The sequence below is a fragment of the Callospermophilus lateralis genome, chromosome 9 (genome assembly GCF_048772815.1).
Source record: "Callospermophilus lateralis isolate mCalLat2 chromosome 9, mCalLat2.hap1, whole genome shotgun sequence".
NCBI lineage: Eukaryota > Metazoa > Chordata > Mammalia > Rodentia > Sciuridae > Callospermophilus > Callospermophilus lateralis.
In genome coordinates this window covers 61,223,076-61,238,745 of record NC_135313.1, presented here as the reverse complement: position 1 = coordinate 61,238,745, position 15,670 = coordinate 61,223,076, and the positions used below count along the sequence as shown (strand labels likewise).

The following is a 15,670-nucleotide window of genomic DNA, read 5'->3' as shown; positions in this document are numbered from 1 at the left end:
AGTCTCTGTAGAAAAATGGCAAATGCCAGTCCCTTTTGTAAGCATTACCAATAATTAAAAATCTTTCATCATGAAGGTATCATTGTACAATATCACATACTGATGGAATTTGATTTTCAGTAAGCCCACACCTACCTGCACAGTCTATAAACACTATAAATTTTCTGGACACAATATAAATTTTCCATTTGAAATCTGAATTTTACTCTAGATTCTGATTCTGTTATCTCTTCATTTAGGAGTAGGTTATCATTAACATTTTATTTGTATTTGTCTCTAGCTATTTTTGTCAGTATCAAAACACATTTACTCCTCTTTACTCAAAAATGAAAAGAAACAAGTTTAAAATAACTTTTCATATTTTTAAGCAATGGAGAATAATCTTTAAAGAGTTTATAATACAAAAGAGAAGAAATCTCTTTTCTTTCTTTTGTATTCCCTAAAGTACTTAAATAACCCTCCACATACTCTTCAATCAACCCAGTAAAATAACACTACGATGAAATGAAGATTAAATTGCTCCAACAATCACTTATAATATTTCACCAAGAGACAGCTGCCATTTTTGAAGAATCAGATAGTACTAAAGGTACTGAAATTGGAGTCAGAAGACCCAGACCACAACATGGACTATTGGTTATAAAATAAAATTGAGACAATGGACCTGAAGATGAAGCCAGATACAAATGAACTTCCAGTTATCATAATTCGTCAGAAAGTCTAACTATAGTCAAGTGTGAGAAAATAGGAGGTTAAAAACTGTTTGATCATATGCATACATAACATTAGTTTCATATACAGAAACTGTATTACAGCGGAGGTGTTCCATGAAATCCCCCCCCACAGCACACACTCCGCGGACACCTGCGCTATCAAAGGGAACATGGCACATGCTCAATCCCAAGTGGGCTTGGAGCTTCCAAGGTCTGCCACAAACTGTGACCAGCTCCATCTTCACAGCATAATAAAGGGCATACTGTACCTCTCACGCAGTTCACAGAATCCTGGGTGAGATTCCACCCCGAAGGACAAGCACAGGAGTAAAATTTAGGCCCCTGTGAGGAAAGCAGGCACAGGTGGCTGCAGGAGGCAGAGGCACACGGATTCACAGCTGTAGGAGAAAAGAGAAGTAGGCATCAGAGAATGGAGTGGCTCCCACATCACAGTGCACAGGGTCCTGCTGTCATTTTCCCCCCAGAGGCTCCCTGCTTGTGGAGACATGAGTACCTCTGCTGTCTTATCTTGTTCTATTTTCTCTAAATGACTTTACCCATCCTTAACACCTAGCTTTCAACATAAAATTCGGAAGAGGTACAAGAGGGAGGAGGGACTTATCCAAGGTCACAGATGGATCCAGTCTATAACCGGAATATGAACCAACAGCCACTAAGTTGTCTGAACTTGGTAATAGAAATATGATGCTGAATAATATGTGTCCTTATAGGACCTACAAGAGAACCTTCTGCAGCAAATAAAACCAGACTGTGTGTTTGCTAAGTGACCTTGACATTTACTTGGGATTGTCCAAGATTGGGTTAGATAATAATCTTTTGTGTTTCTACTGATGACATGTCTTGTCTGAAAAGAGGAACCCTGTGTGTATCCCAAGCTGAAAAGCTGTTTCCTAGATGCTATCTGTTCATGTTAGAATTAGATCTAATTCATTCATTCCCCCAAAGAATGCTAAGCATTCACTATATACCAAACACTATTCTCAGCACTGGGACTATTGTAAACATGGAGTATATATTCTACCCAAGAGAGACAGAACTAAACTCATAAATTGCTTGGGGGCTAGGGGTTAGAATGTGAAGGTAATGAGCAAAAGAATTATGAGTGGCTATTTTACATAAGGTGATCGAGGATGGCAGCTCTGAGAAAGTTATATTTAAGCAGACTTCTAAATGACATGAAGAAGCAACTCCTGCAGAGACCTGGAAGACAGCAGTTCCAGGCAGAATAAAGAGCTGGTGCAGAAATTCAGAGGCGGGAACTGGCCTGGGGTGCTTCTGAACACACTGTAGTCCAGAGTGGAGAGAGGAAGTGGGCGAAGGGGGCAGGCAAGAGGAGGGGCTGGACTCTGAAGTGAGATGAGAAGCCACAGGAAGGCTTCAAGGATAGAGTATGTGAAGATTGACTTATTTCCCCTTCCCTCCAGAAAGAACCCTGCCAAGGCCAAATGTTGAAATCACCCAGCCACCTTCACCACTTGCTTGAGAGTGGCTTGGGGTAGCCACAGCAGAGCATCAGGGACACACAGGGCCGGAATAAGCAAGTCTTCACAACAAGCTGCTTTAAAACACTGAGGGTTGCGGATAAGAGGACTGAGGTGCTGTCTGGTCTCTGTTTGCAATTGTCCAATGAGGACACTGAGTCTCGGAGAAAAGCCAACAGAGGCAGTACCCGCTTGCAGAAGAAAATGACACGATCCAGATGTACCCTTTTTCCTGTCAAGGTTTGACTTTCCCAGGGTCAATAAAAGTAAGAGCAATAAAAGGACTGGGGAAAGCACGAAAAGAAAAGGAAAATGTGTCGCCTAAACAGGTGAGTCTGCCACAGTCAGCATTCCCAGAAGAAGCGGTTTCCACACACTACTCCCACTTACAATCTGGTTGTTTTGCAGGATGAACTGCGACGATCCCCAGGGGCCGGAAGATATTATACATTATAATTGACTGGTTTCCCCCATGCCATTTGTTGGCCTGAACGACATTGCGAGTAGCACGGTCAGTCCAGTACACGGATTCTTCAAAGAGGGTCAGGGTGTAGGGATGCCGCAGCACCTGAGAAGCAGAACCGGACCATGAGACCTCACCCTGCAACAAAGGCCAACTGGACTAAGTAGCAAAGGATGTCTGCTCAGGAAGCCGCTTTCCCTTAGCATTGGAGTGTTCAATAAAGACACAGGAAAGTAATGGCACAAGAGACGAGCAAAAAAAATACATCACTTGTCCCAAATCATACTGTACCACTGGAACCACTTCCAGATACATGCGTCTACTCTGATAATGACACTGGGCATCCATTTTAAAAATGAAAACAAAACTGAAGTACAGAAAGTAAGGGGCTCTGTCTGGATCACCAACTAGTTACAGGTTAGATGTGACCAGCCAGGGGTTCTCGTGCCCTACCCAACTCTCAGTGCTACTGCCACTCACTGACTTTCCCAGAGCCTCTTCAAGTCCCAGGAACTAGAAACAATGGGAATCTTAAATAAAACACAATATCAGCTCTTTGGAAAAACACTCCTTTTCTGAATTTCCCCATTTAAATTGTGTAAATAAGTAAATAATAGATTAGAATTTTAATTGAGAAATATAAATCTAGTTAAGGTATTGACTTCTGTTAAACATAATTTTTATAAGCAACAGATCAGCATCTATAGATCAACTAAATACTATGAGTATTATTAATTCTCCCTGGAATGGCACAATCTAACAATGAACTGTTTACTTTTCTGTTAGTAATAAGGATGGATTACCCCTTACTGTTGATATTCCCTGCATTGATGTGGTAATGCCTATAACTCAAAAATTAATTTTAGTTTTCTGGAGTCTGTTTTCTACCTAGATGCCATCATAGTTTTAATTTGGTTTTCCTCACTACCAACTTACCAAATCACTGGCTACCACCTGCCTCCGATTTTGTCCATTATAATCACAAAAGTCTATGTAATCAAGATAGGCATCCATGAAGTAGAGCAGTCTGTTGGGGTAGTCAATAGTTAAGCCACAGGGCCAGTAAATCTTGTCCTGGACAATGACCGTGCGCAAGCTGCCGTCCATGCTTGCACGCTCGATGCGAGGGTGATGGCCCCAGTCGGACCAGAACATTAGATGGTCACTGTGAAAAGAAACTAGTTACCTATTAGAAGGCACATATTTCAACATGAAAAATAACTCATTTAAAATTACACAGCATCCTGCTCATGCTCTGCTTAAAATAAATCATCTCTAGTTCAGAATGCATGCACAGAGTTTATTATTTCCTCTGAGTGTCACAAAGTAAAACTGTAATCATAATGTAATCACAAGCCATCTGGGTGTTTTTATAATGTTCATAAACCATGCCGTACATCATGACACGGAAATGTCTCAATGCCAAATCATGTTTGTGTACAATCCATAAATAGTTGGTCTAGAAAAATCCATCTGTCCTTGTTTGTCTACCCTGTCGTGTTTTAGATAAGAGAATCAATTCATTCCTCTTGAGATGTGTCACAAATTTTACTGGTGTGTAAGACTTTGTAATATATAGGAAGCCAGCATCACACTGAACACAAATTGCCTAATTCACCATCCTGCAGATAGGAATCTATAGAATCTAAGTAAATTCAAGGAAAGAAGCTTCAAAGATTTCTAAACACATGGGCTAATTTCTTTCTTCCTTTTATAACCATCAGGCAAAACTTTTCTTTTTTATACAATTTAAAATGTTGTTCTAGTAAATAACATGAGACTCAAGCAGAAAAATTTGGCTTTCTTCTTTTGTGACCATAAGGTATCAAAGTCACAGCTAAGTGACCCATCTATGGAATATTATAGCATGTGTTTGTTAGAAACTTAATTATATATTTATACAACAATCATTTCAACCATTGCACTGTCAAGCTCATAAATCAGTGCCACCTTAAAGTGAACAACTAATTGCTCATATGTACTTTATGAGGAAGACTACTCAGATGAAAGAGGGTTGGTAATAACCAGTTGATGCCTACCATGCTAAAACAAGGGAGAATTTAATTCTGTGATATGCATATCAGCTACATCATGTTATCATTTCTGTCATTATATTCATGTAAAGAAAAAAATATATATATTAAGTCTTACTTCATTCTGGGGTCTAATGCAAGCCCCCTTGGATTTGTTACATTTTTGCTGATCAGTACCATCCTGTGGCTCCCATCAATTTTAGACACTTCAATGGTTTCCAGAGCATAGTCTGTCCAGTAAAGATTCCGACCTATCCAATCTACCGCAATAGACTCAGTCATGCTGACGCCGCTGTCGTGCACCTAAAGACAAGTGAGTAAAGGAAATGTGTTAAAGAAAATGAACACAAACACGAATGCTTTACATGAAAATCTAGAATAAAATATCTAATTTCTGCTACAGTAGCTTGATGGGCTTAGAAAAGTTTGGTCTTCCCATTAATTAACCAGGAAATCAATATTGCAAAAATATACAAGATTTCATAATTCTGAATATTCTAAGATAATCCTATTATTGAATTAGTGGGTAGTTTCATTCTGACTTCAAAATGGTTTTGCATTTACACAAAAGCTCTACCCATAACTTGGCAACTTTATTAAACTTTATAATGTTTGTAGCTGGGGTTGTAGCTCAGTGGTCGAGCGCTTGCCTCACATTTTTTATGTGGTACCTTCAGTACCACATAAAAATAAAATAAAATAAAAGCATGTGTCCATCTATAACTAACATTTTTTAAAACTTTATAATATTCATATGCCAAGAGGAATATCTTCATTAAGTGCTAACATTTACAAACTAAAATTCTAAGGGGCAGAGGAAACAACAATCAAAGGTGAAAAACTGAAACTGTAGGAGATGGATTAATAAAATGGAACTAAAAGAAAGCCAGGAAAAGCAACCCTTTGACTCTCCTGTCCTCTCCCCTCTACTGTCATCCACAAAAGACTGCAAAAGGGACTCCAGAGTCTCCAGGTAAAGTCTTTGAATCACTGGACCTGGAATTCAGAATCATGGTGGGACCCTCAGACACTCTTACTAAAATACCCACAGATTAGGAGCTAGGAACCTTTAGGCCTCTGAGTGTGATGCGCTTCAGAGGAATCATGAGAACACCCCAGGATGAGAGAGGCAGGGCCTCCTCTCACTAGTGAACAACAAGAAGTAGATTTAACACGGGAGGACTAGGCAGGCAGAAGGTCCCCACAAATGTACTTACTACTCTCTTGTCTGTTCCATTTTGAAATGCACTCCAGGTTTTGCCCTGACTTGAGTCAGACCAAAAGATACGACCACTGACTGAATCAAAATCAAGAGCTACAATATGAGAACCATCCTGGATCAATGCATAGATATTGTGGAACTGGGAGGTGATATTGTCAGCAATAATTTTGTTCTGACTTGCCACCAGCAACAGCAGACTTTCGGATGCTATCCAATAGAGAAGGGGAAAGGCAAAAATGTCAATGATTCTGGGAGAAAACACAATTAAAGGGTCTCAAAACATTTCATATAATACTTTTGATAACAGAAAGAAGATGTGATTTTGAACTACAGTGATCAGGAGAGAAAAGCCCTGTAAGAATTATTTTAATAATTTTTAACCTTAAGAGTTAGCTGATTTTCATGAATATTTCAGGCTCTAAAATATCTTTCTTCCTTCAATAATATTCCAACAAGTATCTAAACACCCATCTGGAGTGAACTATACTTACGGTCCTCTTTGCGTTGTGTTTATTTTTGTACTTTCTTCTCTGCTGTCAGCTTTTTCACAGCAGGTATCATCTCTTAAACATTTTTGTTTTCCCTGAGGCATTTTGCTGCAGCAGAAGGTTCTAATTGTCTCCCATTATCCCCTCCCCAATTTCTCTCTTTAGTAATAAGACATGCCAAGTTTTAGCTTGGCACGTAGCCACCCAGCTAGACAGCGTCTCTGCCTCCACTGAAATTTGAAGTGACCACATGACTAAGCTCTGGCCAACAGGATGTGAGTAGAATGACACGGGCCACAGCCCTCCACTGTGTTTTCCCCTTTCCTATTTTCTGAGAGAAGGCAAAGACTGGAGCAAAAGCATTGGATCCTAGACAGAATCCATGCCAGGTATGGTGGCGCACACCTATGATCCCAGCGACTCAGGAGGCTGAGGCAGGAAGATCACAGTTCAAAGCAGCCTCAGCAAGTTAGAATAAAAATTAAAAGGGGTTGAGGATGTAAACCATGGTAAAGTAACCTCTGGGTTAAATCCCCAGTGCCAAAAATTAAAAATAAATCCTGGATGAAAGTCACAGAATGAAGATAACAGGCCAGCTCTATTCCCTAGACTGCCTACAGACTCCTACTTATTTGTTTTAAAAAAAACAAGTTTCATTTTGTTTTATAGTTCTTCATTTGGTGACTTTGGAAGCAGCTAAATCAATATTCTAATATACAGTATAGCTACTTTAATCAAATAGAAACTTAATGAGTACTGCTGAATCTATTAAGTCTTATGTAAAGACATATATATGCATATCATTGGACTAGACAAAGGAAAGGGAGGGGAAGAGGGAGGCAATAGGAGGAAAGAGTAGAATGAACAGGATATAACTGTCCTATGTTCCGATGTGAATACACAACCAGTGAAACCCCACATCACGTACAACCACAAGAATGGCATCTTAATTAGAATAAGTTACACTCCGCGTATGTATAATATGTCAAAATGCACCCTACTATCATGTATATCTAAAAAGAACAAACTTTTAAAGAGATGTTTAAGTATAATTTGTTTTAAATACGTTTTAAAAGTTTATATTTTATAAATAAAATGTTCTACAAATATTTAAATAATAAAAAAGATGATTTCCTACCTCCAAAATACATTAAGATTTTGAGGTTGAAAGACATTATGTAAACCTTTCCAGGATTCACTCCTAATTAACATTATCCAATGATTCTGCACAACACTAGATCCTAAGCTCTGGCACGTACAGGATGGAGTTAGCTCATTTATAAGTTCAATGATTACCTGTAACTTTGCAAGTCCTCCCGTCCTCTTCTAACATGTATTCTTTATCACAAGAGCACCGGAAAGAACCTCTGGTATTGTAACAGTGCTGGCTACAAAAGCCTGGAATGTCACATTCATCTATGTCCTCACAGGTTTTACTATCATTGGCAAGTTGGTACCCCAATGGGCAGATGCATTTAGCCCCAAAAGGCCCTTGAATACACTCATGAGTACAACCACCATTGAAATGCGAGCAGGTGTCCTCGTCTGGAATAAAGAAAGAGAATCACAAAGGAAAAAAGTCAGAAATCTTTCCTTGATGCTCTCTGATGTAATATTTGCCATCTAGACCCATTCCACCTTCAATGTGATGCCCAGATCAGAGCTAAGACCAATATTAACTTGGATGAACTCCACAGGCTATTCAGTGTCTGCTCTGATTTGCCTGAGGATTTACTATCCATTGGACTAGGACCACTTTCTCCACCACCAGCATAACTCCATTTAGTGCAATCAGAGAATCTTGGGGAAATATGGTTGTCATTGATAATGCATGCAAAGAATCATCACTTCACACTTGCTGCCTCTGAAATTCTTCTATCTATATAGAAATGCAACACAAGACTTAATATTTTAAAAGAAAAGGCTAGAAAATCTACGAAAACAAACAAATGGAAGGGTAAAGGTAACAGAATATTAGACAGCACAGATCCACTAATACACTGTCATTCCTTACTCTCAGGGCCAAAACGGCAACATTGGAAGCCACCTAAAGACAACTCACATGAATAGGGATACAAACCCCCTCTATTTCCATAAAAACTCTAACTTATTTATAAGAGTCATGACATAGAACATGCACTAGCAGGGTAAGTCACAAAAATTAGAACATTTTCAGCACAAACACAACACATATGAAATCATAAAAATCTAAGATACTTCACAATCATACCTGGCTGCGGTTCATCTGAGAGTGAGCATTGATTAAATAGGAAAGAAAGAAAGGACAGAAATTAGGATCACATGCCAATCACAGCAAACACAAATCGCTGGACTTCATTTGTTTTGTGGCAAGTTCTGATTGAAATTAGAAAATACTGAAGTTAGAAAATTTCATGAGCACATTACCAACAGAATCAAATTTAATTTGACAGTCTCACTTAGCCTCATTTTTCTAAATGGTGACATGAAAATAAGGAAAAACACATAGCCAAGTGCAAAGGTTTTAATGAGAAATATTATCCAGTGATGATTTATTTGAATTCAATCATGCTTATCCCTACACAGAGTTGAAGTCATAGAGAAACTAAAATCCCTTCCTGAAAGCTACATAGGAACTATGACAATGGTAAGGCACACCAGGCTACTGCTCAGAAGGAATTCACGTCCAGTAAACTGTGGTCGGGAAACTTACTGCAAAGTGGGGACTCATCTGTCCCATTGGGGCAGTCAAGGATGTCATCACACAGTGCACTCAGATTCACACAGATGCTATAGCCAGGACACTCCCACTGCCAGCTAGGACAGTGAAAGGCCTCAGCAGGGCAGTCCTTCTCGTCACTCATATCCCTGCAGTCATTGTCCCCGTCGCAGATCCACTCTTTGTAAATGCAGTTTCCGTTGTTACAGAGGAAATGAGATGGAGAGCAGGTTTTGGTGACACAGCCTTGGTGCTCATCCGACCCTTGGGTGCAGTCTGGATGCCCATCACACTCCCAGGTGTCTGGAATGCAGGTACCATCTCCTTGGCACTGAAATTCATCTGAGTGGCACATACCAGGAGGCCTGGTTGCTAGGAGAAACACATGGGGAAAACGAGCTTGTGAATGCAATTTATCACCCCTTCAATAGCCCAGATTCACAGGATGCTGTTTTGGATCAATAGCGGGTAGAATAATAGCTATGACACAATTAGTACTAAAAGCTGAAATGCTAGAGGATCTTCTCCCACACTGTGGTACATAAAATATTTCTACGTGTCAGATTAGTGGATATGACAACAAAGTACAGGATGCACAATTTTTGAATAGAAGATGAGTACCTGAATCAAAAGAACATTCTGTTTCCTGCGTTTATAATATTCATTCAGCTGCAGATTAAATAATAATTTTTCCATCTCTCTATCAAAAAAAATCACCATATCTACTGTCATGTATATCTAAAGTGAACAAATTTTTAAAAATGTTTAAAATCACCATAGCATTTCAATAGAGCTTAAATAGCTATGGTTGCATTGAACTTTATATGCTTAATATCATATGTTCTAATTTTCCTTCAAATGAACTCTATATCCAATGAAACCAGCACCCAATAAGTAAACTTAAAAGCATTAAGTAAATGCTTGATTCTTTGCAAACTTTACACTATTTATCAAGCAATCTTTGAGGGATAGGTAAGAATGGCTTCCCTATCTGATAAAGCTAAACCCAAGCTTCCTCCCAGGAACTTCGTGAGCCGACAGCAAGTCAGTGGAATTAACAGTTCCCCACAGATTAGAGAGTTCCATGTTTTCTATGTATAATAGGAAAGTTAGAGATTAAGGAATATTTGATTGCCAAACAAATAAAAGAAAGTATGTAAGCATTTTAGTTAACTTTCCTTTTTACCCATAAATTTATATATTTCCTTCTTAATTTGGAAAAATTAATGAAAATCTACTCTATTGTCCAAAACACCAGTATTCATGCAAATGACCAACTCACTGATGATATTTTACAAGCCTAAAATCCATTAAATATGATCAGTAGGCAATTTTTAAAATCATGTTGTTTTAGATGTCCAGCCTGTGAATACTATAGATTTTATATTATATAACATTCTCACTGAATCCCCTTACTATAAGGAATTTCTTTTCTCTAAACCTCCATAGAATTGTATCTACCATTTCTACCACTTCTTCCTTAGAAAACTGGGAATGGAACCATCATTTGACCCAGCTATCCCTCTCCTTGGTTTATACCCAAAGGACTTAAAATAGCATACTACAGGGATACAGACACATCATTCTTTACAGCAGCACAATTCACAATAGGTAAATTGTAGAACCAACCTAGGTGTCCTTCAGTAGATGAATGGATTAAAAAATGTGGTATATGCACACAATGGAATATTACTCAGCAATAAAAGAGAATAGAATCGTGGCATTTGCAGGCAAATGGATGGAGTTGGAGAAGATAATGTTAAGTGAAGTTAGACAATCCCAAAAAAATCAAATGCTGATGTTTTCTGATATAAGGAGGCTGATTCATAGTGGGGTAGGGAGAGGGATCATGGGAGGAATAGATGAACTCTAGATAGGGCAGAGGGGTGAAAGTGGGAGGGAGGGGGCACGGGCATAGAAATGAGGGTGGAATGAGATGGACATCGTTATCCAAAGTACATGTATGAAGACACAAATGGTGTGAATATACTTTGTATACAACCAGAGATATGAAAAATTATGTATTATGAATTGTAGTGCATTCTGCTGTCATATATAACAAATTAGAATTTAAAAATCAATAATAATAATAATAATAAAGGATTGTATATACCACTTCAAAGGCTCTCCTAATTGTCTACCTTGCTTTAAGTGTCTTTTCCTTCTATAATTCTATTATTCTCCTTACCACACTACATATAACATTAGCAGCTATTCAACAAATGATAGCTGAAAGGGTGAATTTGCACAAGTCAAACAGCTCAGTACCATTTGACCTCCTGACTGAGATGTCCAAGGAAAAATTAAAACCGAGAACAAAAATATCTAAGAAATCCTTAACCCACCTGGAAAACTATCTGAAGTGCCCACTTGAATCGCTAATGATAAATCATTATATGGTAAGGCCTAGGCAATTTCATTGTGGTTCAATACTGATTGTTTTAAGAATATTTTTCAGTTCAGGATTTCTGCCCTCCAGTTTGTCAGAATAGAGAATATGTGCAGCGGCATCAACAAGTAACAATGACATGACCCCTGTCTGAAACACACTGGGTGGGTGATACTTACGACAGCCTGCCTCATCAGAGTTATCGCTGCAGTCAAAAACACCATCGCAACGGTAACTGTTGCTAATACATTTACTCCCATCAGCACACTTGAATTGAGAAGCAGTACAGTTTAATACTAACAATGGAAGAGAAAAACATTAGAAATTAGTTCAGAGAGAAAATGACCAAACACTGAGATTTCTGTAAACACTGAGGGAAAAAAAAGCAAAGCAATCCACTTACCACAGTCGACCTCATCAGACCCATCAATACAGTCCTTGTCCCCATCACAGACGAAAGAGGGGTCAATACACCGATGGTTGGGGCAACGAAACTGATTAGGTTGGCATGTCCCGGAAGTTTCTAATGTAAACAAAGCCAAGTAAATTTATTTACTGTTCAACATGTACCAGAGCCAAATCGAAAAATACTAAGAAGCTACACAAGTTTTCTCAGTTATACGTGGGTTCAAGATTCTGTCAAATGAGCCCCATTGTCAGAGTCAGCAACATGAGAACTTTTAAAACTAGGCAATTTTTGGAATCAAAAATTAAAAGAATACAGAGAAGGGTCAGAAAGTGTGATTGCATCTTGAAAAATGGACTACATTTAGCAAGTAAGCATGAAGGGCTTGGACAGCCACCACATCTCACAAACACTGTTAAGTCCGTGACTCTCGACTAAAGCTAAGCAATGGAGCCCAAGGAGGCAACATGGGAACTGCAACCCACATGCCAATAGCTTCAGTGTATAGACAGATCACAATGACTGGGATTAATATAAAGTCTAAACAATTACAAAATCCAGGGTCCTACCTTGTTAAAGCACCTTCAAGTTTTGCTAAATGCAGAAATTAGAATAGAATGCAAAAACTAGAAGGGACTTTAAAGCTCATCTACTCCAAGAGGAAACTGACTTGCCTAATCACACAACCAGGATTAGAATTTACTCTGGAGAGCTTTGCTTCACCTTAAATTATTGCAGACATGCAAATGAACAACAACTTAAAAGGGTAAGAACTGGAAAGAGGAAAACCAGGTAGGTAAGAGTAACAGAAATTTAAATTTTCTGTACACCTTTATTATTCTGTTGTCTTTTTGCCTTGCATCAAGTGAAAAGAATTGTATCTACCACTTCAAAGGCCCTCCTAACTGTCTACCTTGCTTTAAGTGTCTTTGCCTTCTATGATTCTCCTTACCACAGTCTAAGGACAAACATTATGTATAACATTAGCAGCTATTCAACAAATGATAGCTGAAAGAGTGAATTTGTACAAGTCAATACCACATACAGCTCTATACCATTTGACCTCCTGACTGAGATGTCCAAGGAAAAACTAAAAGCGAGAACAAAAATATCTAAGAAATCCATTGCCAAATGTCTGGATATGTTTATATGATTTCTTAAATTTGCTTTAAATATCTGAATAGTTAGTTGAGGGACTCTTTTTTCAGCAGGGTTTCACTATATGGTCCAGGCTGTTTTCAACTACAGGGATCAAGAGATCCTCCAGCCTCAGCCTCCTGAGTAACTGGGAGTATAGGTATGTGCCACTTTTTTTCAGGTCCTATCTGAATGTTTGGCATGAGACAACAGCCCATTTTCTTCCACAGAATTTAAGATCTGTAGGACTCTGAACTTCCCAGAGGCAGGTACATGCCTTGATTTTTACAGCCCATTGATACACAGATGGACAGACAGAATAAGAGTGCCCAAAGAACAATGAAAATGGTTTGGCCTACTGACTAGCTGACCAACCAAGAGACACTCGTGCAAAACTTACGGCAGTGCTTCTCGTCAGATCCATCACCACAGTCATTGTCTGTGTCGCAGACCCAGTTCCTTGGGATACAAAGATTATTATCACAGGTGAAGTAGGACCCCGAGCAGGAAGCCGGTGCGCGGGTGGGACAGTTTTGCTCATCACTGCCATCCACACAGTCATTTTGCTTGTCACAGCGCCAGTGTGCAGGGATGCACTCTCCTCCATGAGCACAGGTGAATGCCGTAGGCGAACAGGTGTTATCTGCAAAGCAGTGAACTGGTCATGAAGATATTTGCTTTTCCAGCATTTTACATGAGTTCTTGCCTTGTGGGCCAAAGGCTCTCCTTTTTCAGTGAGAGCATTATATAAAATACGGAGAGATGTGCATCAAATGATATCCTCTAATCATCAAAATCCTCTAAGTACTATACGTACACTTAATATGTTTATGTTTGTATATCTGTAAGGATATATATATCCTCTCTTAATTCTCACAACAATACTATGAAGTATGTATAATTATCTGCATTTTACAAATATAGAAAACTGAGACTCTGAGAGATTTAGCAATCTGCCTAAGATCACCAGGTGGTGATTACAGGTGGCGCACTCCTGTAATTCCAGAGGCTCAGGAGGGTCAGGGAGGAGGATCATGAGTTCAAAGCCAGCCTCAGCAACAGGGAGGCACTAAGCAACTCAGGGAGACCCTGTCTCTAAATACAATACAAAATAGGGCTGGGGATGTGGCTCAGTGGTTGAGTGCCAATCCCCAGTACCAAAAAAGAAAAGAAATCTGCCTAAGATCCAAGCTGTAGTTGATGTGGTCAATAGGTACATCTTTAACTTCTAAAGGAAGCTTCACTTCCTCTAATCATAATTTCAAACTCAGTCTACAGAAACCTTGAAATAGAAGTGCAAATGGACAATCTAAGAAGCAGGAAAATAATTCATAGAAAGATGAAGCTTTCAGAAATTCCAGAAAAACCGCACAAGTGAACACTTCTATTTTTCAATTCTGGCACTCTTCTTTTTCTCCAAAAAGACAGGTTACTATTACTATTGGTCTCACCTTGACAGAGATTTCTAAGATTTCAACTGTCCTCTAACTTTATTGTTTAAAACTTCCATGGGATACATATGCCTTCTGTAATAACATTTTATTAAACCTCAAACTTCAAAGACTAGAAAACCAGCAAATAAGAGGTAAAGGTTAAGACCGTCATTTCACCCTTAATTCATATTACTCCAAAAGGTGGGGAAAAGAAATATAACATATGACATTTGCAAAGACTTAATGGCAAGTACCCATTGTGACAATATTTTCTCAGATACTAAAGGCTATATCCATTTTGATTCAACTGTGTGGGGGGCAGGGTCTGGGGATGGAATCCAGGGCCTCATGCATACTAAGCAAGTGCTTTGTCACTAAGCCACATCCCTAATCCTGACTCAATTTTTTGAGTGCTTATCAAGATGTAATGACTCTGAATTGGTCCAAAGAGCTAATGTCCAAACAAATTTATTGAAGATAATCTAAATCAACGCTGGAAACTATTTGTGACATTATATGAAAGGCATTTATTGCTTAGCTTCCTAAAAGCCTTTGGAGTACATGTTAAGAATCTGAAATTCTAAAAGATATTTTTCCTATATAAATAACCTAAGCTTCTTCAGGAAATATCTCCCGAGCACAGCTACTTACTAGATGCACCACACAGATGCTCGTCACTGTTATCATGACAGTCGTCAACTCCATCACAGCGGTAATAACTGGGCACACATCGGCCATTGTTGCAGGAGAAGGAAAAAGAGCCACACTGCTCAGTGGGTGGTTCACGGACTGGGTCTCCCTCGCAAGTCAAGTGATTGGAAGTCAGCCTCATTCCATAGGGGCACCCACATACCCGCTGGAAATTTGGCAGTGGGAAGCAGAAGTGGCTGCAATCACCATTGGGGTGGCTGGGTTGACTGCAGTAGTTAGATCCTGAAAATGGAAAATGCAAAGCCCTGACAGAGTAAGTTCTGCACATGCCCATTACATTGATCACAGGTTTGATTCATGAAGGCACACAAACAGGAAAGAACAGTGTTCATACCCAGTATTAAAACATAGCAAGCATCCTCTTGGAAGTAATAACATAATAAATATGTTATTATACCCTGCTACAAACAGCAGGGTATAATAACATATTTAAGTAGATAGGAGCCTAACAGTTGTGTGCAGTACACAAGCTATT

The 15,670-nt window shown here is 39.0% G+C and overlaps 1 protein-coding gene across 1 annotated transcript in view; it reads right to left on the bottom strand.

Moving 5' to 3' along the window:
* The window catches only part of Lrp2 (LDL receptor related protein 2), a 184,431-nt gene that overhangs the window by 86,630 nt on the left and 82,131 nt on the right, over positions 1-15,670 (bottom strand). Inside the window, exons 22-32 of the mRNA XM_077110314.1 lie at positions 15,136-15,417; positions 13,452-13,694; positions 11,912-12,031; positions 11,688-11,804; positions 9,114-9,491; positions 7,718-7,966; positions 5,929-6,140; positions 4,830-5,014; positions 3,615-3,843; positions 2,606-2,783; positions 983-1,111 (exon numbers count right to left, since the gene is read on the bottom strand). Of these exons, the coding sequence (XP_076966429.1) occupies positions 983-1,111; positions 2,606-2,783; positions 3,615-3,843; positions 4,830-5,014; positions 5,929-6,140; positions 7,718-7,966; positions 9,114-9,491; positions 11,688-11,804; positions 11,912-12,031; positions 13,452-13,694; positions 15,136-15,417 (2,322 nt within the window). The remainder of the gene's footprint in view (positions 1-982; positions 1,112-2,605; positions 2,784-3,614; positions 3,844-4,829; positions 5,015-5,928; positions 6,141-7,717; positions 7,967-9,113; positions 9,492-11,687; positions 11,805-11,911; positions 12,032-13,451; positions 13,695-15,135; positions 15,418-15,670) is intronic.